Raw genomic sequence first — 27,289 nt, 5'->3', positions numbered from 1 at the left:
ACTGCAACAGAAAGCAATTACAGACAAAACTGAAAGCACTCAGCAGGTGCAAAAGTTCAATCTTATCATTAGTAACCATTCCCTGTAGTGCTTCCTGAGGGGCCCCTTCAGAGTTCATTTGCCTACTTGCAACTATTCTATGACCCTGCTCTGACCCTCACAGCAGGCTCAGAGAATAGCTACAAGTATACAACAAAGGTCCTGTTAAAGAAATTACACTGCAACAGAAAGCAATTACAGACAAAACTGAAAGCACTCAGCAGGTGCAAAAGTTCAATCTTATCATTAGTAACCATTCCCTGTAGTGCTTCCTGAGGGGCCCCTTCAGAGTTCAGTTGCCTACTTGCAACTATTCTATGACCCTGCTTTGACCCTCACAGCAGGCTCAGAGAATAGCTACAAGTAGGCCACAAAGGTCCTGTGAAAAAAATTGCACTGCAACAGAAAGCAAATTACAGATAAGGAAGCAGGTGCCAGCCAGACTGGAAGTTTAAATTCAGTGACACATTAATCAACCCTAAATTAATTCATGTCAGTTAAAGCAGGGCAGGTGTGCTTGCTTTTTTTCACCCCCATAATCTACAGTGATAAACCAACCAGAGGGTGGCAGTGATGTACCAGAGGGTGGCATGGGTGTACCAGAGGGTGGCAGTGGTGAAACAGAGGGTGCTGTGAACCTGTGATGATGAACCAGACGTAGAAACAACATAGTCGCGGCCGTTGCGACCTGACAAGTAAGTTCGCAATTGCGAACTGGTACACAACCCTCGCGAACTGGCAGAAACCCTTGCGAACACAAAAAAAAAAATCCGCAAATTTGTGAGAGTTCGCGGATTTTGCGGATTGCGAATCCGTAAATACACAAGTTCGCGGATTGCCAATTCGCAAAATCCGCCCATGCTTAGACTTCTTTTTCTTATGCTTACCTGCGGCATCAGAACGACACCAGCGGGAACGACTCAGCGACCTGCCCCGAACCGATACCCCAGCACGAGAAGGAGAGCGGAGGCGTGGGGGCACAGAACGGGACATCCGGGCAGTCAGCAACTTCATGCGACGCTCCCGCAAGGACTTCGGCTTCTGCCCGTGGCAGGCGGCACACTCCTCGGAGTCGTGGTGCTCGCCCAAGCACCACATACCGATCGAGTGTGGATCGGTCGCCGACATCTGGGGCGAACAGGAGTCAAACGTTTTGAAGCCCGAAGGCATCACACACTGTTCCCAGATGCCAAAGGGTGTCAAGAAGGCCTGGAAATCAAAAACAGGCCAGAGGTAATCGCTTCTCCGGATCTGCGTTGGGGTGCGGAAAAGAAGAAAACTGATGTCAGCATTGATGGCACTTCCGTGGACGACATCAGGACAGAGCCGGGCAATGCCGCCCCCCGGCGTGCAGAGGTACTGCTGGGAAAAAGGTTATTTCTGATCCAGTCTGACGCCTGGGGAATATTCTAAGTTAAGGAATCTGCAGCTAGATGTCTCTATCAGATAGAGAAGACGAGTAGGGTTTCGAGGCTGAGGCTGGGGGTGGTGGTTGTGGGGGGGTTGTTGGTGGACTGACTAAGGCGCTGTCCACCCAACTCACAGGGCCAGTAGGAACTGCGGCCATGGACAGGCTGGAAAGTTTGAGCAACGCTGTGGGTGGGAGGGCAAGGATGCAGCAGTATGCCTCTTCGGTGGCCACAAAAGAAGTGAAAGGCAGATTGAGGGTGATGAGGGGCCATAGAAAGGCCCAAGGACTTGGCCGTAGCCCTGTTGTCCTTAAAGCACTTCAGCACTGAATCCGCCGTGTCTCTGAAGAGACCGGAGCCATCAAAGGGCATGTCCATGAGTGATGAGTGATGTCTGGGCATCTGTAGAAAATTGTGAACTTAACGGCATTCCTCCCGCCAGCAACAGCCTGGGACCGTTGGCTGCACCTGCGCAAATGTATCCCACAGACTGTTGGAATAGCGGCCCAATGGGGTGTTGGATGAGGTAGTTTGGGTCCCCTGGAGCATGAGGTGACAGCAGGCAATTGTCCTGTTCAGAGGAGCCCATTTGCTGGGCTTGGACCAAGTCCAGGCAAGTCATCAGTGTGTGTCTCAATGAAAGGGAGAAGCAGTTCTGATGGGTACAATCTTGACTGACGCACTACCGTCAAGATATTAGTCTTGACTGCCTCCAAAGGTAAGCAAAGGTCCAGGACCTCAGCTGCCCTCCATACCACCATAGCGAAGGAAGCTCCCTTGCCGCAGCCACAGTAGGGGGAGAAAGCATGCCAATATCTGGAGAAGTGTCTGTCCGCTGGCTACACCCAGATCCTCACACCAGTCCATTTGTTTCTCATAAGGCTGGTATTCTTCAGAGTACAGTGCCCCCCAACATTCCTCCCCCAAGTTCTAGCTATAAGAAAAGGGCTCAGGCTCTGGCCTGGAAGGCATGGTTCCAGTCAGCGTTGGAGCCGGTGTCGGATGAGGCCCTCCCACTCACTGTCAAGGATGAGGCTAGGGATGGTGCCGCCGGTGGTGCAGGGAACATCGTCCTCAGGACCACATTGGGATAGGTCAAGTTGGCATGACCGCCGCTGGAGCAGTCAGCCTCGATCCAGTGGAGGACCCTCCTGTACCCACGGGGCCCAAAGTCGTGCCAGAGGGAACGGGCCACCCAAAGATGAGGTGCATAGCCTCGTAAAATTCTTTCAATTGGGTGGTGCTCACTCCGGGTCCTGGAAATTAGGGGAGGCGCAGAGCAGACTCAGGCCCTGGCTCAATTGCAGAGCCCGGTGCCAAGTGACGATGCTTGTTCGTCTCATCAGCCGACGGACAAGGTTAAGTCAAAGCACAATTCGACTACTTGTGGGACTGCGATTTACCATAGTGGCTCGACAACTTGGAGTTGAATGATGACCTCGAGCTCCATGACCGCTCCCGGGACCTTCCTCTTGACTGGGACCTTGATCGTTGCCGTGTCGCACATTGATATGCCATAAGCCTGAGGGATCGCTCCCTCAAGGCCTTCTGGTGCATGGCATGGCAGTCAGGGCAGGCCTTCGGGTTGTGGTCCCGCTCAAGGCACCAGAGGGATACAAGATGCAGGCCCGTCACCGACCTCTGTCTGTGACAGGCATCATAGGGCGTGAAGCTGGCCTTCTTAGATGACATTTCCGCCACACCAGGAGGTAAACCTCAAAAAGACTAAGACAAAATGTCAAAAAAACCTAGTCAAAATATGACTAAGAGGTAGCTCTTCCCAAATCTGCGCTGGCTGGGGCAGAAAGAAAAGAACGGACGTTAGTGTACCTGGGTGCGCCAATATAGGCACAGCAAATATCACCTCCGGCGTGGACGATGCCAACAACACAACGCGGAGCTGAACCATGCCACCTACCGGCACGCAGGGGTACTGATCACAAAACAATTCCGGATCCAGTCTGACACCTGGAGAGAATTCTAAGGTAAGGAATCTGAGGCTAAAAGTCTCTATCAGATAAGAAAGTTAGGAAGAAAAAGATTTGGAGACATGGGGATTCGACTGTGAAGAGAGCACAGGATTATAAGGGGAAGAAGTTCTTTGAACAGCAGCTGGGTTTGGAATATGAAAGAGCAATGGTGCATTTATATGGCCTGGAGGGATGGGATGTGGTCAATTAAGGCACACATTATGGGAATTGAGGAGTAAATGGTTACATCCTGATGCAGTAATGTTACACCAGGGAGGAAACAGTCTGGTGCAGGCCACAGTGCTGGAACTGATAAAGCTGATGAAAAAGGACTACGTTCTGCTGTGTGACAGATGCAAAGGATGTTGTTCTACTGGGAACAACTACTATCCAGAGGGGTACGGAGAGGGACGACGAATCCAAAGGAATTAAGGTGATTAAGCACACTGAGATCATGTGTGTCTAGTGCTTTTAGGCATGAACTGGCACATATTTTGTTGCAGGGGAACAGGTTATATTTAGAGAAGTTGATGGAGAAGACAAAGGAATGTCTTATTACTTACCGGTAATCTTCATTACCCCGATTAGGGTCCTCCCCGTCCCAGTCCTTACTACGTGAGTCAGCCCAGCCAATCAAAACGCCAGAAATCCAAAGTTCAAAGGTTACATAAGCCCCTCCCACCCACCACCATGCCTGTTATCAACAAGACTCAGACACAAACACAGCGGCAGGGAGGGAAGAGGACTGGGACGGTGAGGACCCTAATCAGGGTAATGAAGATTACCGATAAGTAATAAGACATTACCCCCTCATGGGTCCTCCCTGTCCCAGTCCTTACTACGTGAGGAACTCACAAGCAGAGAACCAAGAAGAAAAAAATGCAGGACACCAGGGATCCATGCAAAAGTACAAAACTTCTAACAATAAAGTATCAACAAACATCAGCGCACAAGACGCCAACAGAAATCATCAGAAGAGGCAAGTAAAACAACAAGCCGAGAATATCGCACCAAAGTATGACGGGACTGCCAAATGGCCGCCCCACAAATCTCCTGATAGAGACACCCTCCGCCCCAGCACAGGAAGCAGACACAGAACCCACAGGAGACAAACAGGGCAGGAGAAACCCGAAACTGCAGCGAACGTTGGAGGTAAATCAGAAAAGCCCTGCGAACACCCAAAGAAGAGGAACAGGAGAATCCCCATCAACAGGCAAATCAGGAAGCAACACCTCCAGCTGCAAAAGGAAAACTCAAAGAAACATAGGCAGAAAAGACGGATGAAGCCGCAAACAACCCAAACCAGCAGGAACTGCAAGGAAGGAAACTAAACGAGCAAGGCACCCAACCGACGAGCGGAAGTGAAGGCCAGCAAAAAAGCCACGCAGCGGACAACCACAACAAGTCCGCCACCAACAAGAGCACAAAAGGGGCAACCGCAGACCCCGCAAAACAGCATGCAAAGCCCCAAGAAGAACCTAGCACAAGAGAGCCCGGACAACGAAGCACAAAGCTCCGAAGAAGCCAACTCACCAAATGGCAACAATGACCAAGGAAGCCCCAAGACCCCGAGAAGCACAAACCGCCGTCAACGAGCAGACACAGTGGAAGGGGAAAAAGCCCAACAATAAAACCCATGCTGGAGAATCCAGCACAGAAACAGAAATCTTAGCACGGATTCCGACCAAGAGAAGAGCACCAGGAAATAAAAGAGCCCCAACGTGCATCAGAGGGCCAAAGAGTGGAAGGCAAACACGACCAACACACGTCACAGGCCACCACAGAAGAACAGCCCAAAGACGCCAAAGACAGCCGCTCAAGAGCCAGGTCGTCAGAAGCAAGCGACAAAGATAGGGTAAAGACAGCTGCGGACCCAGACGCAGAGCCGTAGGCAAGGGAGGCCGGCCAAATCTGCCCCCCGCCAGCAGGAGCGGAAATCAAGGACAGCGAGGCCAACCCAACAACACCGACCCCCCCCCCCCCCATCAAACCGCCTTGGAACCCCCGGGAGGAGAAAATAGTAGAGAAGGCATACAGAAAACCCGAAGTACAAGGAAACCAGAGAGCAAACACCAAGCCCGAGGACAGACCGCTCTGGAACAAAAACCGGGGGAGAAGAGCACCGGGAGAGGAAGCAAACAAGACCAAACCAAAGAGACCCAAACCAAAGACAAAAGAACCTGGAACAAAGGAACAGACAGAGGGAACGCTACATGAATCAGCATGTCATCCCTGCGCAGGGGCCATTCCAAACACCTGCGCATTGTCCCAAGATAAGGATATGTTCCGCTGAAACGAGCACCAGGCAGCACAGGAGGAAGCGGCCCAAGCCACCTAAAGAATGCACAATTTGAGTACTTTCTCTTTAATGAAGCCAACCACCGTCACAGGGACCTGAACCCTGGACACTCTGAAAGTCAACAGAGAAGATGCTGCCCAGACACAAAACACGGCAGCCAGCAGGAACAGAGACACGTACCAGGACCCCCAAGAAGGCCCAAACAACAACGAGCCACCGGAACGCACGCACGAAAAACAGACTAGCCAGCCACCAAGGACCCCAACGGGGCTTCCAACCCCAAAGGACAGGCGTCCGAGGACAACAAGAGGAGAGAGGGGGCAGAAACGCACCCCTCACACCAGGTTGGGAGAGCAAAGCCAAACACACAAGATGACGGATGGAATGCTGCACAATGGCTAAACATTCACCCCCAGTCACAGATCTGGGTTTAATCCATTGGTATTTTGCTCACCAAGCCACCCCAGTTCAGACATGGCCATATGCAAATCAGTCTTTTTTATTTTTTTATTTTTTTAATTGAAAATCAAATAATGAACAACATAATACACTTCACACGGCAATATTCACTTTCGGGAAACATGAGTGCACGGGGATTAGTTCCATAACGTATGCATACAATACATTAAACATCAATTACGGGGGGCAGCGAGGAAACCGCACGCTATATATAGTTAACGTGTGAGGACTTGGAATGTCATCTAGGGAGACAAGGGGATGTTAAGGGTAAAGTCCTGAGGGGGAGTACATACATTCCCACGATAAGCATTCCATTGAGACCAAATTCTGTTCCATTTCTTAGGTCGGCCCCGTGACAAGTACACCGTCTTTTCTCTGAACATGCACCAGTCCATGTTTTCCTTCCAAGCCAATATTGTAGGCGGTCTGTGGGAACCCCATAACTGCGCAATGTCCCTTTTCGCGATCATGTTACCAAGGGTCGCCCAACAGATCTGCGACGAGGTATAATCATTCGGCTCCCATACATTTAGGAGACAGCGTCTGGCCTCGGGTAGGAGTGAAACCCCCGTGACCCTTTCCATGGTGGCATGTACTCGGGACCAAAACGCAGCCACCTCAGGGCATTCCCACAGTATATGGAGGAAGGTACCACTCATACCGCACCCGCCTTTACACAGACCATCCACAGAGTACCCCATCCTTACCAGACGTGGACCAGTAACATACACGCGATGAAGGAACTTGAGTTGGACGAACCGAAGGCGGGCAGGGATGGCCACCTCCTTAGGAGAGGACACGGCCGATTGCCAGTCCTCATCGTCCAACTCCAACCCGTCAGCAGTCCATAAAGCCCTGAGGCGCACAAGCAAGTCAATTCTGTTGTTGATGAGCTTTTTATAAATCAATGAAATTGTGCTATCAGGTACGTAGCCATCAAGGACATGGTCCTAGAGAGGCGAGGACTCAGGAATCTCCGTCCCCTTGGGGAAGACAGACAACAAGGCGTGCCGTACCTGAACATACCGAAAGAATTCCTTATCATCAAGCTCATATTCCATCTTAAGCGCCTCAAAAGTCTTAACATTCCCTCTAGACCAAAGATCATCAACCTTACTGATACCTATCATGTCCCATTTATCAAAACCTTTCGTCTGCCACAAATTGCCCAAACCATCTGAATCATACAACGGGGTTGCGCGGGACAATCTATCACACCATCCCAGAGCAGCAGTCGCATCACGCCACACTCGCACAGCAATTTTAGTGGGTCCAGCCAGAGTCTTATAGGGTCCCTTAGAGTATAATGCCCTGTTGAAATCCCACCTGGCAAAAGATACTTATCCATTGTAAAGGCTGGCGTTGGATCGGGGGCATAAGTTGCATGATTGACCACACTCAGCTGGGAGGCCCAGTAATAGCGTCTGATATCCGGGAGGGCAATGCCGCCATCATACCATGGAAGAGTGAGTTTGGAGAAGGCAATGCGCGCACGCCCGTCCCAAATCAGCCGTCTCTGAAGGCCCTCCACTTCACGGAAGTAGCCAGGAGGAATAGGGTCAAAGGAGTTCTGGAGTGCATCTAAAAATCTGGGGAGCGACATCATCTTGAAAAGGGCCGCACGTCCCGAGGGTGACAGAGGCAGCCGGCGCCATCGTACAACGCCAAGCTTGAGCCGTTGAAGAGGGGCTCGAAGGTTAAGGTCGTAACGAACGGCTGAATCCAAGGAAACATAAATTCCCAGATACTTAAAGCCGGACGTAGCCAACTGAATTGGGAATCTACGGGGCAACGGAGGGAGATCTCCAGCCAAAACATAGACACATGACTTGGTCCAATTGATGACGAGACCCGAGTTCTTCCCGAAGGAGGTCAGAACATCAAAGAGCACATTAAGAGACTTCTGAGGGGACGTGAGGTAAAGGAGGATATCATCCGCGTATAGCGAGATTCGGTCCTCAAAATCGGGAGTCCACCGAATGCCTTTCAGCGAGGGCTCCCAACGAAGCCACTCAGCTAACGGCTCCAAAGCAAGAGCAAAAAGCAACGGGGACAATGGGCAACCCTGCCGTGTACCTCGCCCAAGCGTGAAAGTGCTGGAAACCCTCCCGTTCACAACCACCTGGGCCAGCGGTCTTTCATAGAGAAGCTTGACCCAGGCAATAAATGTCAGACCGAACCCAAACTTAGTGAGAGCAGCCCAGAGGTACGGCCATTCTATGGTATCAAAAGCCATAGTGGCGTCAAGAGAAGCCAAAATGGCCGGCTCAGTTAGAGTCCCAGCTCTCGCGAGAACTCCATGGAGCCTCCGAAGATTAAGGGCGGTGTTCCGGTGTGGAATAAAACCAGACTGATCCGGATGAATCAAGTCACCAATCACCTTAATCAATCGGTTAGCTAACACTTTAGCAAGTATTTTGGGTTCGGCATTGAGTAATGAAATGGGCCTATACGAAGCACAACGATCACGTGGTTTACCCTCCTTGTGAATTACAACGATGGTAGCCAGGCGCTGATCGACGGGAAGGACACCAGAATCGAGAGCCTCGAGGAACATGTCCCTTAAGTGAGGCGCCATTTTATCAGGTTGTAGCTTATAGAGCTCAATGGGCAAACCGTTGGGGCCCATGGCCTTACCGGACCGGAGGGCACAGGTAGCTATTGCGACCTCATCTACCGTAATAGGCGCATCCATTCAAGCCCTATCCTCATCAGAGAGGCAGGGCAAGGCAATATCGCGCAACAACAGCCGAGAATCATGTTCATCTCTTTCGCTGACCGAGGCATACACAGTCTGAAAATGATCTACAAAACACCCAACAATCCCAGCCGGGTCAGAAACACGTTCACCAGTCGACCTCTCAATCACAGGCACAACCCGATTCACTCTCTCTTTCTTATCCAACCATGCAATCAGCTTACCAGCTTTGTCACCCACATCATACATTCTACCTTGCTGCTCTCTATTCATGACCTTCGCGGCGTCAGTCACAAGGGCTCTATAATCGGCCTGTTTCAAACTAAGGGAGTGCAGTGTAGCACGGGTAACATGACCATCAAGATCCCTCTCAAGCACAGTTATTTCGGATTCGAGGCGTACAAGTTCTTCATATTTAGACTTTTTGGCAGCAGCAATCAATGACAATGAATGCCCACGAATAACAGTCTTGAAAGCCTCCCACAATGAGATGGAAGAAGAAACAGACCCCACATATGCAAATCAGTCTTGACGCTGTGCCTCATGGGAAAAGTCCAGACCGAACTGCCAAGCCACATCTTCGCTGGACCAGAATCAAGCATCCTAGGACCGGTTTCTGGCTATCAGCCATCTTCAGCCAGGATAGCTTGGCTCTAGTGGCATAGTGAGCACGGGACCCACGTCTTGGCATACCATTCCCACATAGGGTGAACAGCAAAACACACAAGATGATGGACGGAATGTTGCACAATGGCTAAACATTTACCCCCAGTCACAGATCTGGGTTTAATCCATCGTTATTTTGCTCACCAAGCCACCCCAGTTCAGACATGGCCATATGCAAATCAGTCTTGACCCTGTGCCTCGTGGGAACAGTCCAGACCGAACTGCCAAGCCATGTCTTCGTTGGACCGGAAGAGCAAGAGCACTGGGAGAGCAAAGCCACCAGACCAAAGAAGGAACCAGAACAGGGGAAAGAGGAACCAGAGCCCCGCAACCAGCATGGAAAAGGACCCAGCGAGTCAACAGAAGAAACACCAAGGACACGATGTGCAGGAGAGCCAAGGAACCACAGCCGTGGAGGCATCCACCACCCTCCGGACCCACAACCAACCCCGAACCGGGGCAGAAGGGAGACCCAGCAGGACTCGCAGAAGATCCAACAGGACAGAGAACAGATCTGGATATATGGAACGCCTCAAGAAATTGCGTGTCATCCATGCGCAGGGGCCACGCCAACCCTCTCATTATCGTTCCATATATGTGCATATGAGCCGTCAAAGTGAGCACTGAGAAAACAGCCCCCTGCCAAGCGTCGAACCGGTCCAGAGAAACTGAAACCCCCAAACAGGAACCAGACGAGAAACGGCCCGACCCAATACAAAACCCCAGAAACTGGAACCAGGACAGCAAATCCCCACAGCAGGAGTCAGCGCCGTGGAAAGAACCTGAGGAGCAGGAGAGAGGCCGAAAGGCAACACCTGAAAACAGGAAACGAAACCCAACCACCGCAAACTGCAGCAAACCACTGACCAGCCGGATGGACGGGAACGTGAAAAACAGGCGACTCCCATACACAGGGAAGCCACACCGCAGCCAGTACAGCCAACAGGACAGCATGAAATGGCAGGTCAAAAACGGGAATAAACCCCGAAGCAGATAATGAATCAGCGATAAGATCCAGCACTACCAGACCATAGACCACCAAACCCAGAATGCATACCCCAACAGGGGAAAAGGACCACAACCCCACCAACAGTAGAAGATGGCGTAGCCGCATGCACCAGCAGCGCAGACAGCGCAAAACAGTCCAAGAAAAACTGCAAAAGAACACCCCCTGCAGCTCCAGGACATCGTGCTGAGTGGACAAAGAGAATGCATCATTTTAAAGCAAAGCATGAAAATTTAGCATCTCAAGTCACTTTGACAGCATTGGCAAGACTTGAACCCTTGTCCTGTGAGAGCCTGTGACACCAGAGGCACAAGACTTACCATTGAGCTATAGCTCCTTAGATGCACCGGAGAGGAAGTCCACTCACATATGGCGAGCAAAGGAGTAAACCCCACAGGAAACTCCCAACACACCAAAAAAGGAAGTGCTCAGCAACCTCCATAAAACACTGCCCCCAAACATCAATCTTGCATGTGAGACCGGAAAAATAAACAAAAAGGGCAGCCCTGCAGTCTCCACCCACAGCCACATATGAAGAACATGGCCACGGTGGCCGGACGCTGCACTACAGCACCAGCGCCGGAACGACCTCGGACCAGAACACCAGGAGGGCTCCCCGCCCCAGCCCAGCACATGAAAGGGGAGAGTTCTGACCCCAGAACAAGAGCGTGGCCAACCGGAGCGGCCGCGCCGGGAGAAATTGAAAAGACAAACATCAGAAGCATTTAAAAATGCAAAAGAAACACTCACGGCACCGACAAACCCTCCAGAAGTAAACCGGAACAGAGGCAGGAACCGGGAGGACCAGAGTTCCGACCGCCGTCATGGACTTATGTAACCTTTGAACGTTGGATTTCTGGTGTTTTGATTGGCTGGGTGGAGGCAGGACTGCCTCACGTGGGACGGGGAGGACCCATGAGGGGGGTAATGTAATGTAATGTCATGTAAATTGTCTTTTGTATAGCGCATAAATCACCCGAAGGTCTCAGAGCGCTTGCATTGAACACAACAACATACAGACATGAAAGTGGAGATATAAATTAAGGAAGAGGAAGTCACTAGAACAGCCATGTTTTTAGATTTTTTCGAAAGTTGAAGTAGTTGGATTGCACCCTAATAGATAGGGGCAGAGCGTTCCAGAAGTCAGGCGCTGAGGGTAATGGATAAATGAGACGTGAGTATTTGAAGGAGCAGAAACAACACTTCGGGGGAGGGTTTTACTGGTTGAGCGTGAAGGCTCAAAAAAGAGAGACGGATAAGCGGGCAAAAGATAGCACAGGGGAAGTAGAAACTGGGAATAAATGAGGTGGGCCTGTTCCATACTAGACAATCAAGTAAGCAGTTGGGGGACAGAAAGGAGAACACATGAAGCAAGTCATAACATTCAGTTAAGGTTATTGTTCAGGTGAAGTGGTGTGGAAAGGTGAAAACCCTTTAGGGGTGGGGGCAGGGTTAGTGATAAATGATGGAGCGTTGTTTAGGGCATGTAAGCATGTGTGGCTCAGCAGAAGGGTGTAAGTGTGAGCCCAGCTTGCTACAAATAAAGGCAGCCTTGTGCACACGGCATAATGGAATCACTATTCCCCTCTCAATAGGGCGCCTGAGTGAAGAATGACATTGAATGCAAGTGGATAGCCAATACATGAAAGGTGAGGAGAGAACACTGGGTTGGTGATAAGTGAAGATTGATTAGGGGAGTACAGAACAGGACGGGTGAGTGCAGAACAGAGGGCAGGTAAAAGTAAATGAGTGAGTAGAGAACACAGGGAAGGTGAGTAGAGAATGGAAGGCAGGTGTGTTCAGGTGCGCAAAGAACACAGGACGGGCAAGTACAGATGACATGAGAATACAGGACAAGCCACTACATAAGAGAAAACAGTATAGGTGGGTGTTGAACACAGGACAGGTGGTAGAAAATGAATAGCAAACACAGGCCTGCCTGGTGAGTAAAGAACACAGATCAGAGGAGATCTGATTTTGACTTTGTGAGTTTACAGAAGGCAATGATAACAAGGTGTATACTGACACTAGGCAAGAGAGTTATACACAAACAGACTAAGAACTATTAGATTTTCACCGGAACAGTTCACACGCTGGACAGATAGAACCAGTCCTCCCATAATGCATTGGGAGAACTGGTGTAGGGTGCTCTGCGGTGTGAGAATCCTACACATGAAACATTAAAAGGCCCACCCCTGCAGAAGAGAACGCCATTAGATGTCTATGTCAATAGGACTGCACATGAGGATTGTTTACTGCTTTGCTGCAGGCACTTACAAGCTGCAAATAAACACACCAGGAATATTATTCGCTGATGAAAGGAGAAGAAAAACATGTAAAAGGAGAATGGTCACATTGACTGAGCAAGTGCCTTACTGCTCTGCTATAACTTTAAAATTGGGGTTTAAAAAACAGATTGAATTGCATATAATATAGTGCACCAGAAACACTGATGTATCATGCCCAGCAATGTGTGAACCACCCATGTGTAAAGCATACCAATTGATTGAAGGCGAGAACCCACGGCTCTGAGAAGCCTAAAATGATTTTAGGTGAGAAAACATCAAAACTCTCACCTTCCCCAAACTGCTCTAAAGTTCTTCGGGATGCACCACAGGCGCAGACAGCCACACAGACGTTTTAAGGGAGCTGTACTTACGGAAGCGTGACTGAAGAAGGAATGGGCTAGGCTGGTGGCTAGTACAGGTGAGAGGGCAACACAGAACATGTTAGCAGAGGCAGCAGAAGAACACAGGGGAGGATACTGAAGGTGAGCAGACAGTACACAAAGGGAATGCAGATGCGTCGAGACACAGGTCAAATGAGAGGAGAAGACAAGGCAGGTGAGTGGTTCACACAAGGCAGGTAAGTGCTGGTGAGCAGGGAACACAGCAGGTGAACTGGGGTGATTACTTAGCAATGTGCTGGAAAGTAGAGAATGCAGTTCAGGTGAATGCAAAACACAGAGCAGGTTAGGGGGAAATATAGAGTACTTGAGCAGCAACCGCACAGCACAGAGCAGAGAACACAGGACCAGTGGATGTGGAGCAACAGAACACATTTCATGTGAGTGGAGAACACACAATAGGTGAGTTAGTGTGAGTACAGTAATAAGCGCGAGTGGGTTGAGGTAAGTACAGCACATAGGACAGATGAATGTACATGACTAGATAACCGGACAGCTGAGTAAAGGAGAAGGGCATATGGGTGTATGTGACAGGGTAACACAGGACACGACAGGTGCGGGAAGGTGAGTACATGACAGAGCAGATGAGTGTACATCAGAGGGTAACATAGTACAGGTGCGTGGAGGTGATAAAGGACACAGGGCAGATGAATGTACGTGACTAGATTATGGAACAGGTGCATGCAGGTGAGTAAAAGACACAGAGCTGGCAAGAGTACATGACAGGGTAACACACGATAGGTGTGTGCAGATGAGTAAAGGACATTAAGCAGAAGAATGGACATGACTGGATAGCAGGACCGGTGAGGGTAGGTGACTAAAGGACAAGGGCAGATAAGCGTTCGTGACAGGGTAGCACGGGACAGGTGCAGGCAGGTGAATAAAAAACACAGGACAAATGAGCAGCCACCACAGGCAGGTATGTGCAAGTGAGTAGAGAACACCCCCAGGCAGCTGCAGGCAAACAGAACACAGGGCAGAGGGCACACAAAGAAGGCAGACTGGGGAGGAGCACTCACGTAGAGGGCGAGTTCCCTGGGTGCGCTGCTGACGCTTCCCGTGTGAGAGATGAATCGTGAGATGTGCTCCACGGTAAGGGCTGCGGGGCGAATCCTGTGGCTCAGTTTCAGGACCGCGCAGCCTTGGTGTCCACGCAGTGCCCAGCAGTTCCCAGGGGTGTTATCCGGCTGTTAAGGAAAAGTAGCCAAGTTTAAGATCTGACAAGATTTAGTGCTTTTACAGTGACAGACACACACCGTACTGGTAAATATACAGAGGGGCGTATTTATGAGCCCCTTTGCTTCGCTAATGCAACAAGCAACGGTGGTGCAAGAGCAACGCAAACTAGCTATTGAGATTTATGAAGCCAAGCAAGGCCGCATTACATTTTGGAGAAAATAATTGCACTCAAAATACATTTCAGTTAAATTTCTTACTCCAGTTTGGTCTTCACTGCCAGCGCCAAGCATTAGCAGAGGCGCTAGAGCAAAGGTAGCACTGCTACTCACCTGAAGCATCACGTCAGCAGGCTTGGAGTATTTCCAGCAGAACCAGAAAATGCAGAAAGTATTTTCGTCACTTTTATAGCTTTCACTGTGGGCGACAACACGACCCCCTAGGAAGAGACACAAGCATGAGGGGTACGGCTCTGTCCTAGTCCATCACCTCCAGACTGACGAGAAACCGGCAAACATCACCACTGCCATCAACGAATAAAACACATTCACCCCGATAACTACCAGCAGACACTAATTCCAGCCCTGCTACCCATAAGCAAACATCACCTTGAACCATAGCACCAAATAGGAGAAAAAACAATAAACCTAACCCCAAGCAGCAATTATCATCTGAAGCTAAGCAGGACACAACATCTCTCTCCATGCCACCAATCAAGCCACACAACCTCTACCTCCAGAAACTAAACAGGCCACATACATTCTCCACCTAATACACCAACCTTCATATGGTATCTCCACTCCCTGACACGATCACAAATGATGACACAAACAAATCCTGACACAAACCAGTAAACACCACTTGCAACCACAACAACAAGCACAATATGTTACTTCTAACTCTGACACCACCAATGATATACAACAACCTGACAGCAACAAGAAACCACCACTTCCTAACATGCTTCAAGAAGAAACCACTCCCACAACCCCAGACATCAAGCAAGGCGTAGCAACAGCACCCTTGATATGAAGCAGTAAATACCACCTACACCCCGCCACCCATATCATACTTGATAACATCCAGCAAACACCACCCCCATATGTGCACTAACTAGCAAACACTACCAGCAAACCAGACATCAAGCAGAACCATGCACCTCCACCCTTGATACTCTGATTTCACACTGTAAAGGATAAAACGCCGTCACCACCTATGACGTGGGAGTGTGAAGGCTGTGGGAAAGAGGGCTGTCTGCTAATAAACCAATATATGCATACGTCTCTGTAAGCTGTTAAAAATTGCACATAAGGTCCACTTATGCAAAGCCTTTACAGTTAGGGAGAACTCTCTAAGGAAATAAAGGGCTAAATGTACAACCCTTTTTTGCGGTCGCAAACGGGAGATCTGCCAGTTTGCAAACACAAAAAAGGGTCCAGGCATGTACATACGCTATTTTGCGAGTCACTGACTCGCAAAATAGCGTTTGCAACTATCACTATTAGGAAGGGGCGTCCCTTCCTAATTTACTGTTTTGTTAGTAAAGCGCGGCGCGAGGGAGATTGTGGCCTTTTGTTAAAGTATTGATGTTAATCAGAGCCCGTGGACAACAATATTTTTGCTTCACGATATTTGTGTATCACAATATTTCCCCCCGATATTTCTGCCTCCTCATATTTACAGCTCAATATTTTGTCCAAACACCATAAAACCATTTACAATATTATAACCTCTACCATCTCTCATAATGTACAGTAGGTGTATTAGATCATGAGTTTGGAGTTTGTTGCTTTAGACCCCAGATTCTACACATCATTTCCACTAATGCCCTCTGTGTTAAGAAATACGCCTTGTAGAGCGCATACCCAGTCACTAGTGAGATGAATGCAGGCAGGGATCCTATGTCAAACCTGTTTTTACATCCTCACAGCCTCTGACCTTGTCAAGACGATCTTGACCATTTATTAATCCCAGCCTTAAGGGGTCTGTTTAGTGAGATTTCCAAAGCAGGAGTTTCACTTGAGACTTACAGAGCACCCTTGGCATGAAACCCAGTGCAACCCTTACCAAGCTGGGAATAAATAGCCTGTGGTACAGTGGCCCTGGTATGAAATAAGTGGTAGAGCATGCCCATTGAGCGAGGCCCTAAAAAGGGAGCTCAAAGCACTGAGCAGAGTGAGAGCTCACTGACACAGCGGAACAATTGCAGCAGCCCTGAGCCTCAGAGAGAGAGGCTCAGCCCCTGTTTACAGTGCAAAACCAGACAGCACTCCATAGCACAGCAGGCCTCGCAGAACGAGAGTCAGCTCCACGCCTTTTCTGAGTGCTGGAACCAGGACCTGTGAACTAAAGCAGTTTAAGCAATTATCAAAAATTGCCAGTCCAGCCCTTATGTGAAGAGACATTGCCTTGTAATACTTTCTGTGGCTAACTTTCTTATTCCGAAACACTTTGCCAGCTAGGACTTGTAGTTTCTCTTTTTCCAACCCCCAGAACGGGCATGATACAAATCCCAGCATGCAAAGTTCACCAGCTTTAAAGAAAAATGGACTTTGTGGACCTGGGTTGCTTCTTCACTGAGCTTCTAGAGTTTGAGGAGCTCCTGGGCACATGTGACCTTCCTTTTCAAGTGATTTGAAGCAGTTTCAAGATCCTTTTACGGCTTCTCATTGCTCAAAATGGTGTAATTTCTGATATGTATCTCTTTCCATTGGCTTCACTGCTTGATTTTACTAGTGAAAAAGTGTCACCCTAAGTATCACCCATTTGCCCATTGAGCATCACTCATAAGTACATGGAGACCATAGAAATGTTGCACATGAGCAATTTGAAAACTTGGAAGCTATATAATCATTCCATTTCCACCAGTTGAACATTTAATACTCAAGTTCTAATGGAAGGAGACCCTTTGAAAGTCAGCAGTATAGTATTATATTTATATAGCGGTCCCAACCAAGAGTACCTGCCTGAACCCGCGGCGTAGGTATATAGTAGTTTGGCTGACTTGCTGTGGCTGCTATTAATAAATACAATTAATGCTTCAATCATATCATTCTGAGCTGCCTGCACCCTCTGCCTTTAGTGTACTGTGTCTGAGAACTGTGCAGTCACGCTGTCTGACTCCACTCAGTTTTCTGCTGCCTGCCGTTAGTGTACTTTAGTTCAGTGACTTCGTAGAGTTTCTAGTTGCTCAAATGGATGTAGTTTTATGTTTCCCTTGTTTTCATTGCGTGACTTTGCTCTCGAGAAAGTGACACTCATAATCATTGAACTGTCACTCATAATTACACTGAAATTATGAAAATGTCACACAGCAATTTGAAACCTTGGAAGCTATGAATGGGGCAGCCCAGTAACATGCTGCTCTCTAGAAGGTATGACGCCGGATGATTGTGGGCTTTTGTTTAAGTATTGATGTTAATCAGAGCCCCTTCACGGGCTCTGATTAACATCAATACTTAAACAAAAGCCCACAATTGCTCTCGCAGCCGTGCATTACTAACACAACAGTAGAGCCAGTTTAAAAACACAGCGTGTACTTGCAGAATGTACACGCTGTGTTTTTAAACTGGCTCTACTGTTGTGTTGGTAAAGCGCGGTGCGGGGGAGATTGTGGGCTTTTGTTAAAGTATTGATGTTAATCAGAGCCCGTGAAGGGGCTCTGATTAACATCAATACTTAAACAAAAGCCCACAATCATCCCGCGCTTTACCAACAGCCACATAGCACCATGCCCCTAGAAAGCCTTACCTGTACTCCGTCCTGACTCCGGCACGCCGCAATTAGAAAGCGGCTGTTTTTCGCGCTGCTCGCTGTTTTAAAGCAGCGGCGCGACTCTCTCTTGCGACGTCCTGGCTGTGTGTGCGCTCCACACACGGAGTGCGCGCTGACGTCAGGAGAGGTGCGCGCGCACATTAGCGGGAACGGTGGAGGCCAGATGTACGACCGGTTTTTGCGGTTGCAAATGGGAGATCGGCCATTTGCGACCGCAAAAAAGGGTCCTGGCATGTACAAATGCTATTTTGCGAGTCACTGACTTACAAAATAGCGTTTGCGACTCTTGCTATTAGGAAGGGGCGTCCCTTCCTAATACCGAGTGTCAATGCAATGTACCATTGTTTTGCGACCGCAATAACACTAGCAGTTTACCACCTACTTCAAGTAAGTGGTAAACCACTCGCAAATGGGAAGGGGTCCCCAGGGGACCCATTCCCCTTTGTGAGTGTGTGCAAAAATATTTTCGGGACCACTGCCTGACCTTAAAAAATGAAACTGAAATGTTTAATTTTTCTTTTTTAAATGCATCCCATTTTCCTTTAAGGAAAAGGGCTGCATTTTAAAAAAAAAATAACCTGCTTTATTTAAAAAGCAGTCCCAGACATGGTGGTATGCTGACCCCAGTAGACCACCATCCCTGGGAGTGCTAGCCATTCCACATGGGGTTGCAAATTGCGACTGTCTCATGAATATTAATGAGGCTTGCAAATTGCGACTCCATTAGGAATCGCAAACAGTGTCTGAGACACTGTTGCACATTAAATTTTTGCGAGTCGCAATTCGACGCAATTTGCGACTCGCAAAATTGAATGGTCGTACGTCTGGCCAGGATGTTTCCAGGTGGGAAGAATAAAAGTAGAATTTGTATTGCAAAATTGAACACACCAAAAGCAGTTAGTAATTTGTTGCAAAAGGATCTTAGATTAGTTTAATATAAATCGGATTAAAGAAAAGCTGCAGCTCAGAATGTGTGGAGACATGCAGAGAGATTCTATCTTTCTGGTTATGACCTGTAGAATGCCCCAAATAAGCATCTTTCCATAAATATCTTTTTTCTGCTGATCACTGTTCGTTTACAAAAAAATAGCATAAGTAGGAAAAGCGATTTCTCGTATTCATTGTTTAAACTGCAGCTGTGGTTAAAGTCTGTGACTTGCCTTTCAGCTTGGCTGTTTGCAGAGGGCATTAGGACGTCACAACTCTGCTGTAATAACTTATTACAGTTGAACAGCTAAATCATTTCGTTATAACAGGTTACTAGAGGAGTCACACGATGTCAGAAATATGGAAATTGGAGAAAATCTTTCATTATGGGATCACAGGTCATCATGTATTATGAGCAAATACATTCAAACTACGGAAGCAAGAGTAATCATTTTATTTTGGAAGCAAACAATGTACTGGAAAACGTTTTCAACGTAAAAAATATGGACAAAGGTTGCGGACAGCTTTGCCGGCACACTAACGTACAGTACAGTTTGTATGCCTCCAAAATAAAGTGTGCTCAAAAATTATTTGCAACTTTTGTACACCAGAGAGAGATTCAGACCCATGATCCAGAAGCTTACTTTAAAATAAAATCGCAAGAGTCAGAAGTCTTTTTGTTCCCTGGTTTGACCAAGTAAGGCTTGCTTCCTGTTTTGAAATGCATCTGAAGGAGGAAGCTTGGGATTTTACAGACAAGGACACTGGGTTGATAAAGAGTACCGCTGGTTTGAATAAAGGGAAAATCATACGCAGTCTATCCCGAACGTATCACTATAAACTCACTCCAGAGGTAATCGCAGTCACATATAGACCTGTGCCAAGTATTCTTTTCCATTGCCCTACAAGAGGACAGTCAGTTTATTTTCGCATTCATTGAGTAAACCCCTGGTATGATGCTCAGTCCCATACATGTATACAAAATTCCCTTCTATCTTTAGTCAAATACTGAGAAAACATCTGAAGACCTTACGGTTGCCCTGAAATTCAGTGTTGGTGCAATGTATAGATCTATTGGTGGCATCTAAAACAAAGGAAAGATGCAGATTGGACACAATTGCCCTGTAAAATTACCTACCAGAGAATGAGCACAAGGTATCTCAGAGTAAACTTCACTACTTTCAGAAAAAGGACATATACTTGGGACACCACTTTGAAAAGGAAATGAGGAAGGTGTCCAAAGAACATATCTCTGCAATCTTGAGAATGAAGCCACCCACTACACAAAGAGAAGGCAGGATGTTCCTGGGAATGGTCCGCTACTGTCGCAAGTGGATTCCAAGCTATTCCTTAGTGGTAAAATGTATACAAAGGCTTACACACAGTGAGCCAGTATCCGAGAACGATGAATGCACGAGTGCCTTCCTACAGCTCAGAAACAATCTCTGAAGCATCCCGTCCCTAGAAATGCCAGATTATAAGAAATAATTGTTTCCCATTTGTCACAAACATGAAGGGTGCGCATTCTCTGTGTTTATAAGGTTATAAACATTTTGTGATGGTCCCTCACTCAACTTAAATTTAGTTGGCTTGTACTCAAACTCAGCATATGACAAATAACTGTCTAACGAGCTTATGACAAACAGAGGCTGAAAACATTACCACTCGCAAATGCAAAATTTTGAACCTTGCAACATTCTTTCAGGTTCAGATGATGAGAATGATGATTTCGATTACAACTCCGTATAATTGTGTACCACGCCAAGACCAGACATACTGGATGCACAACTTGATTTGGCCGAAATGACTATTTTTGGATGGCTCTGGTTTTAGAGACCATTATGGAACTTTGAGAGCCGCATATGCAGTTATCAACACATTTGGTATTGCGGAAGCATCCTATTTGAGCAATGTAACCTGAGCACTAGCAGCTGGAATAATCGCATCAACAAGTGCATTTTCTGTGGCTTATAAACTGAGTTACCATTTACACTGACAGCCAGTATGGGTTTGGTGTGGTCGATGATTTTAAACAGCTGAGGTCCCAACGATGTTTTACAACATACTCTGGTTACCCCGTCAAAAATGGGATTTGTGTTAATCTCCTTGAAGCACCGCAGCTAAAGAAGTTGCCATTGTGAATTGCGCTTCACACAAGAGCGGCGGTGATACGATCACATTGGAAATCAATATACTGACCAGGTGGCCAATTACTGCTAGAGTCCAGCTGATTCAATCTAGACGAATTGTGTAAACATAAAAATGTGACTCATGTGCCACTGACCACTGTACACACTTTGAAAGAATGCAAAGACCTTCAAAGATAGACCCGACAGTGAGAGGGAAAGGTGGGTCCGAAAAGGATGCAGCAGGGATGAGAGTGACACCTAGGTTTCAAATGACGGGAGGCCAGAGTTGCTGGATTTACTATTGCCCGCTATGCTGCAACACCTCAGTGGCCCTACCCATGTGAGAAGGGATGGTATGATCTGAATCTTTTAGAGGTATTGATTCAACACCCATTTCAGGTCCATGGCTGAGAGCTTGTGTCAGCAATGTGTTACATGACAGCAGTTAATTGCCAGCAAGAAGACAGTTGTGAACAGGAGAAACATAGGAAAGTCAGACAGCCCCTTTATGTGCATTCAGGTTTATTTCGTTGACATGCCTATTTGCCATGTCCTGAGGTACATATTGGTGGTTGTTCGCCTTTTCACCCCCTGGGTCAAGGCATACCCGACTATAAGGAGGGACAGTTTTAATGTAGCTGAATTACAGCTAAGGTAGTTTGATCCCTCGGTTTGGCATGCCTATTTCTATTAAATTAGATAGTGGTACATATTTTAAAAATTATGTCATGGAGTTACTCTGCCTAACTCTTGGATTCAATCAGAAATTCCATTGCAGTTAGAGACCAGAAGCATCAGAAGTGGTTGATCATTTCAACAGTACATTCAAATCCAGAATTGCCAAAGCACGTGCATCCACCTCACTCAAATGTCCTGATTCACTTAAACTTGTCTTGACGCGTCTCATATGCACGCCAAACAAAAGAACAGGATTCTCCTCTCATGAGGTGTTGATGGAGAGAGCCATGAGAATCCCGTCTGTACTTGCAGCTATGCTTGTGAACATTACAGTTGGCATTGTTCTTGAGTACTGCAGAGGACTGGCTGATGTTGTGCATTCTATTTTTCAAATGGTTGATTTGGCAACCCCGACCACGAAGCAGGGACAGTGCCATGACCTCCATTCGGGGGATTGGATTCTGGTGAAGATGCGTGTGTGCAAGAAGTATTGGAGCCTCACCACGTAATGCACAAGTTACTTACCTTCGGTAGCGATATATCTGTAAGAAACAGTAGTTAGTATTAGATTCCTTACCTTAGAATATCCCCAGCCGTCAGACTGGATCCGGAAATCTTTGCGTAGCAGTACCCTGGCGCGTTGGTAGGCGTCGTCTGCGGCTCCGCGTCCTTCGTCAGCGGCGTTGGCGCCGGGATAACGTCGCCGGAGTACTTAGACGTCGCCCTCGAGCGCTGACGTCAGTTCTTATACACAGTTTTTCCGCGCCAGAAACGCAGAGCCATGATAAAAACCAACACTGGTGCCATGAAAATAGGGCCCTGAAAGGGGATGACCTTAACTCTAGATATCGGTTCGCAGAACGGGGAGGATGGGTGGGGCGGTAAGGAATCTAATACTAACTACTGTTTCTTACAGATATAACGTTACCGAAGGTAAGTAACTTGTGCATCTGAAAGAAACAGGTTAGTATTAGATCCCTTACCTTAGAATAGATACGCCAGCAATACCAACCCCGGTGGTGGGTCTGCGAACCAATAATCACACCAGAAAGTCCTGGAGGACGGGACGGCCAAAGAAGCCATCCCTCCAGACTTGGCTGTCCAGGCAGTAGTGTCTTGCGAACGTGTGCAGCGAGGCCCACGTAGCTGCCTGACATATGTCCTGCAAGGGGACTCCCCGGCCCAGGGCAGTAGTAGCCGCCGTGGCCCGAGTGGAATGGGCTCTCAGCCCAACAGGAGGTTCCTTCTTAGCCAAAGAGTAGCACGCCTTGATGCACAACACGACCCACCGAGAGATGGTCCGTTTGTGCACCGCCCTCCCTTCTTAGCGCCCACGTAACCAACAAATAGTTGGTCATCCACCTGCAACTGGCGTGTGCGATCCAGATAGTATGAGAGCGCACGTTTTGGGTCCAGACGGTGGAACCGCTCTTCCTCTTTCGAAGGGATGCGAAGGCGGAAAGAAGGTGGGCAAGGTGATGGACTGCCCGATGTGGAAGGCTGTGACTACCTTGGGCAGGAAAGAGGGTCTTGTCCGCAACACAACCTTGTCCGGATGGACAGAAAGGAAAGGAGGTTTAGAGGAAAGAGCCTGGACCTCACTCACTCTCCTGGCAGAGGTGATGGCAACCAGGAAAGCAGTCTTAAGTGTAAGAAGACGGAGAGGACAGTTATGAAGCGGCTCAAAAGGAGTGCACATTAGGTAAGTTAGAACCAGGTTCAAGTCGCACTGGGGCATCACGAAAGGAACAGGGGGGAACATATGAGTGATGCCCTTCAAGAATCTGTTAACAATCGGGGACTTGAACAAAGAAAGCTGATCAGGTAGCCTCAAGAAGGCGGAAAGGGCAGAAAGGTAGCCCTTGACAGTGCCCAGAGCAGAGCCCTGCTGGGCAAGAGAAAGAAGGAAGAGGAGAAACTCAGAAAGGGGGGCAGAGAGTGGATCCACAGCCTTTGCTCTGCACCATGCCACAAATCTGTGGAGGGACGCCTGGCTGCCAGAATCACATTACAAACTTCAGGAGGCAAGTCAAATGGCCGCAACTGCCGCCGTTCAATCTCCAAGCATGGAGGTGGAGACTGAACAGGTTCAGGTGGAGGACCGTCCCCTGCTCCTGTGACAGAAGGTCCTCCTGTAGAGGCAGACGAATCGGGGGATCGACAGACATGCTGAGTAGCTCTGGATACCAATATCTTCGTGCCCAGTCCGGAGCCACAAGGATAACTTGGGCCCGGTCGCGCCTGATCTTCTTCAGCATTCTGGGCAGAAGTGGTATAGGCGGAAAGGCGTACAACAGACCGCAGCTCCACCCGCAACGAAAAGCGGCGCCGAGCGAGTGCCGCCTTGGAAATTCCAACGCGCAGAACTGATGACATTGCGCGTTCTCTTCTGTGGGAATAGATCTAACCAAGGCTCTCCCCACTGCTGAAAGAGGCCTTGCGCCACGTCCGAGTTCAGACGCCATTCGTGATCCATCATGCACCGACGGCTGAGTTTGTCCGCCCTGGCGTTCAGGGAACCTGCCAGGTGTTGAACCTCCAGGGTCACGCCCTGATGTTCCAGCCACTGCCAGAGGTGCAGAGCCTCCTGGCATAGGGTCCACGACCCCACCCCGCCCTGTTTGTTGCAGTACCACATGGCGGTGGTGTTGTCCGGGAACACCTACACTACACTCCCCCGGACAGAGGGGAGGAATGCCTTCAGTGCAAGCCGGATCGCCCGCAGCTCCAGAAGGTTGATGTGGAGCCGGGACTCCGCCGAGACCAGAGGCCTCTGATCTCCGCCTCTCCCATGTGGCCCCCCCAGCCCTGGAGGGACGCGTGCGTCACAACTACGTGCTCCGGTTGGGGTAGGGAGAGGGATCTGCCGCTGACCCAATCGCGGTCCGTGAGCCACTACTGCAACTGTCTTGCAGTGCCCTCCGAGATCAAGACATGGTTGGACAAGTTGCCCTGATGCTGGGCCCACTGAAACTTCAGGTCCCACTGCAGAGCCCGCATCCGCCACCGGGCGTGATGCACCAGAAGGATGCAGGAGGCCATCAGCCCCAGAAGCCACAGCGTCAACCTGACCGAGACTCGGGATAAAGGCTGAAAGATCGGAATCAGAGCCTGAATATCCCGAACCCGCTGTTCGGGATAAACCCGTAACTGCGCCGAGTCTAGAACCGCTCCGATGAAGAGGAGCTTCTGAGAGGGACACAGGTGTGACTTCGGCACATTGATTGAGAACCCCAGCAGGTGCAGGAGGTCGGCCGTAGTCTGGAGGTGGCTGACGACTGTCTGGGGCAAGCCCGCCTTTAACAACCAGTCGTCGAGGTAGGCGAAGACTGAAACCCCTAACCTGTGCAGATGAGCAGCGACCACCGCCATCACTTTCGTGAACACCAGTGGGGCGCTGGTAAGGCTGAAGGGGAGCACGGTAAACTGAAAGTGCTCGTGGCCTACCGTGAACCGCAGGTAACGTCGGTGGGCCAGCAGGACGGGGATGTGAAAATGAGCGTCCTGCAAGTCCAACGCTACCATCCAGTCTCCAGGGTCTAGGGCAGCTAAGACCTGAGCCAATGTCAGCATCTTGAACTTCTCCTTCCGGATGAAACCGTTGACGTTCCGTAGGTCCAAGATAAGGCGTAGGCCCCCTTTGCCCTTCCTAGGTACCAGAAAGTAGTGGGAGTGACAACCACACCCTACTTCTGGCCCAGGAATGTGCTTGATGGCCCCCTTGGCCAAGAGGGCTGTAACTTCCTCTTGTAGAAGTTTCAAGTGATCCCCCGACACGCGGTGGTACTGCGGTGGCATGGCTGGAGGGGACGCCTCAAAGGGGAGGGAACAGCCCCTTCGGACGATTTGCAGCACCCACCTGTCCGATGTGACAGTGCGCCAGTGGTGGTGGTGATGGCGGACCCTGCCCCCCTCTGGCGTCACATGGGCCTGAAAGCATGGACTAGGAGGGTATTGAGGCGGATGCTGCAGCGGTAGGTGTGGACTGGCCTCGCCGTTGTCCCCGACCGCCGCCAAAGCGGTTTCCACATCCGCCACCACGCTGGATGGTAGTCTGCGGCCCGTGGCTGGCAGGACATGTGGGGGCGCCCCTTCCTTGGCCACGAAAGGGGCGAAAGGCAGCCGTTTGCTGGCGCGGGCCCGAGTAGCCCAAGGACTTGGCCGTAGCCCTGGAGTCCTTAAAGCCCTCAAGCGCATGGTCTGCCTTGTCGCCAAAGAGGCGACGGCCATCAAACGGCATGTCCATAAGGGTGTTTTGGACATCAGCGGAAAAGTTGGCGGACCTCAACCAGGCATGGCGACGATTCGCCACTGTCGTTGCCATCGCCCCGCCCAGTGAGTCTGTGGTATCCAGCCAACACCGGATGGAATACCGTGCCGCATCTCAACCCTCCGCAAGGGCTTGGGCGAGTTTAGTCCGGAACTCCTCCGGACATTGTGGCAGCACGTACGCGAACGTGTCTCACACAGAGTTTGGTGTAACGGCCCAAGAGGCATGCGGTGTTGACTGACCGCAATCCCAAACTCAGGGAGGAAAATACCTTCTTCCCGTATTGCTCATACCTCTTGGTTTCCCGATCGGGGGGAGCCGACGGGAATGCGGTCTGGGAGTTAGAGGGCTGGATAACCAGGCTTTCGGGAGTGGGGTGGGTGGACAGGAAGCAAGGGTCACCTGGAGCCGGGCGGTGGCGCCAGGCCACGTTCCGATCTACAGGCTGACCTGTAGCGGGCTTGAACCAAGTGCCCAGAAGAACATCCGACAAGGCCTCATTAAAAGGCAGCAGAGGCTCGGCCGAGCTTGTCTGCGGTTTAAGGACCTCTGTGAGGAGGTTAGTCCTCACGGCCGCGATGGGGAGCTCAAGGCCCAAGGCCTTGGCAACCCGCGTCAGCACCACACTATAGGCAGCCCCCTCCTCCGTAGCCACGGTAGGAGGGGAGACAAAACCAGTGTTGGGCGAAGTGTCCAGACCACTGGCCTCCCCAAGCTCACCTGTCCAGTCCTGAAAAGACTGACACTCACGTGTCAGAGGGTCCTTGGACCCCTCCCAATCCCCCTCGTCACCCATTACCTGATACTCAAAGGACGGGGCCGGGTCTTAGAAGTAAAATTCTCCCATCAGCGTCGAGACCGGCGCCGGACCCGAATCGATGGTAGGACCGGGGATGGCTTCATCCTGGCACGGCGCCGGGGGAGAAACCCTGGGGGACGGCGCCGGCGAGGTCGTGAGGTCGACCGGCGGCGACCCGGATCCGGATCCGGCGGGGCCCTGCGGCTTCGGGACCGAAGTCGCCGACGGCGTCGGAGCCGAAGCACCCGACGGCACCGAGGCCGAAGCACCCGGCCCGCTGGGGGACCCAGTCGGGGCCGCTTGG

The 27,289-nt window shown here is 49.7% G+C and overlaps 1 protein-coding gene and 1 non-coding gene across 2 annotated transcripts in view; both read right to left on the bottom strand.

The window, feature by feature from the left end:
- The window catches only part of LOC144772924 (uncharacterized), a 180,047-nt gene that overhangs the window by 60,602 nt on the left and 92,156 nt on the right, over positions 1 to 27,289 (bottom strand). Inside the window, exons 9-10 of the mRNA XM_078657624.1 lie at positions 14,741 to 14,847; positions 14,252 to 14,419 (exon numbers count right to left, since the gene is read on the bottom strand). Of these exons, the coding sequence (XP_078513750.1) occupies positions 14,252 to 14,419; positions 14,741 to 14,847 (275 nt within the window). The remainder of the gene's footprint in view (positions 1 to 14,251; positions 14,420 to 14,740; positions 14,848 to 27,289) is intronic.
- Positions 10,057 to 10,164, bottom strand: LOC144780578 (U6 spliceosomal RNA). Its single transcript, XR_013600756.1, has one exon. It is a non-coding gene; the product is annotated as a U6 spliceosomal RNA (small nuclear RNA).

Source organism: Lissotriton helveticus, chromosome 1_1 (genome assembly GCF_964261635.1).
Source record: "Lissotriton helveticus chromosome 1_1, aLisHel1.1, whole genome shotgun sequence".
Classification (NCBI taxonomy): domain Eukaryota; kingdom Metazoa; phylum Chordata; class Amphibia; order Caudata; family Salamandridae; genus Lissotriton; species Lissotriton helveticus.
This window is presented reverse-complemented; position numbering and strand designations above follow the sequence as displayed.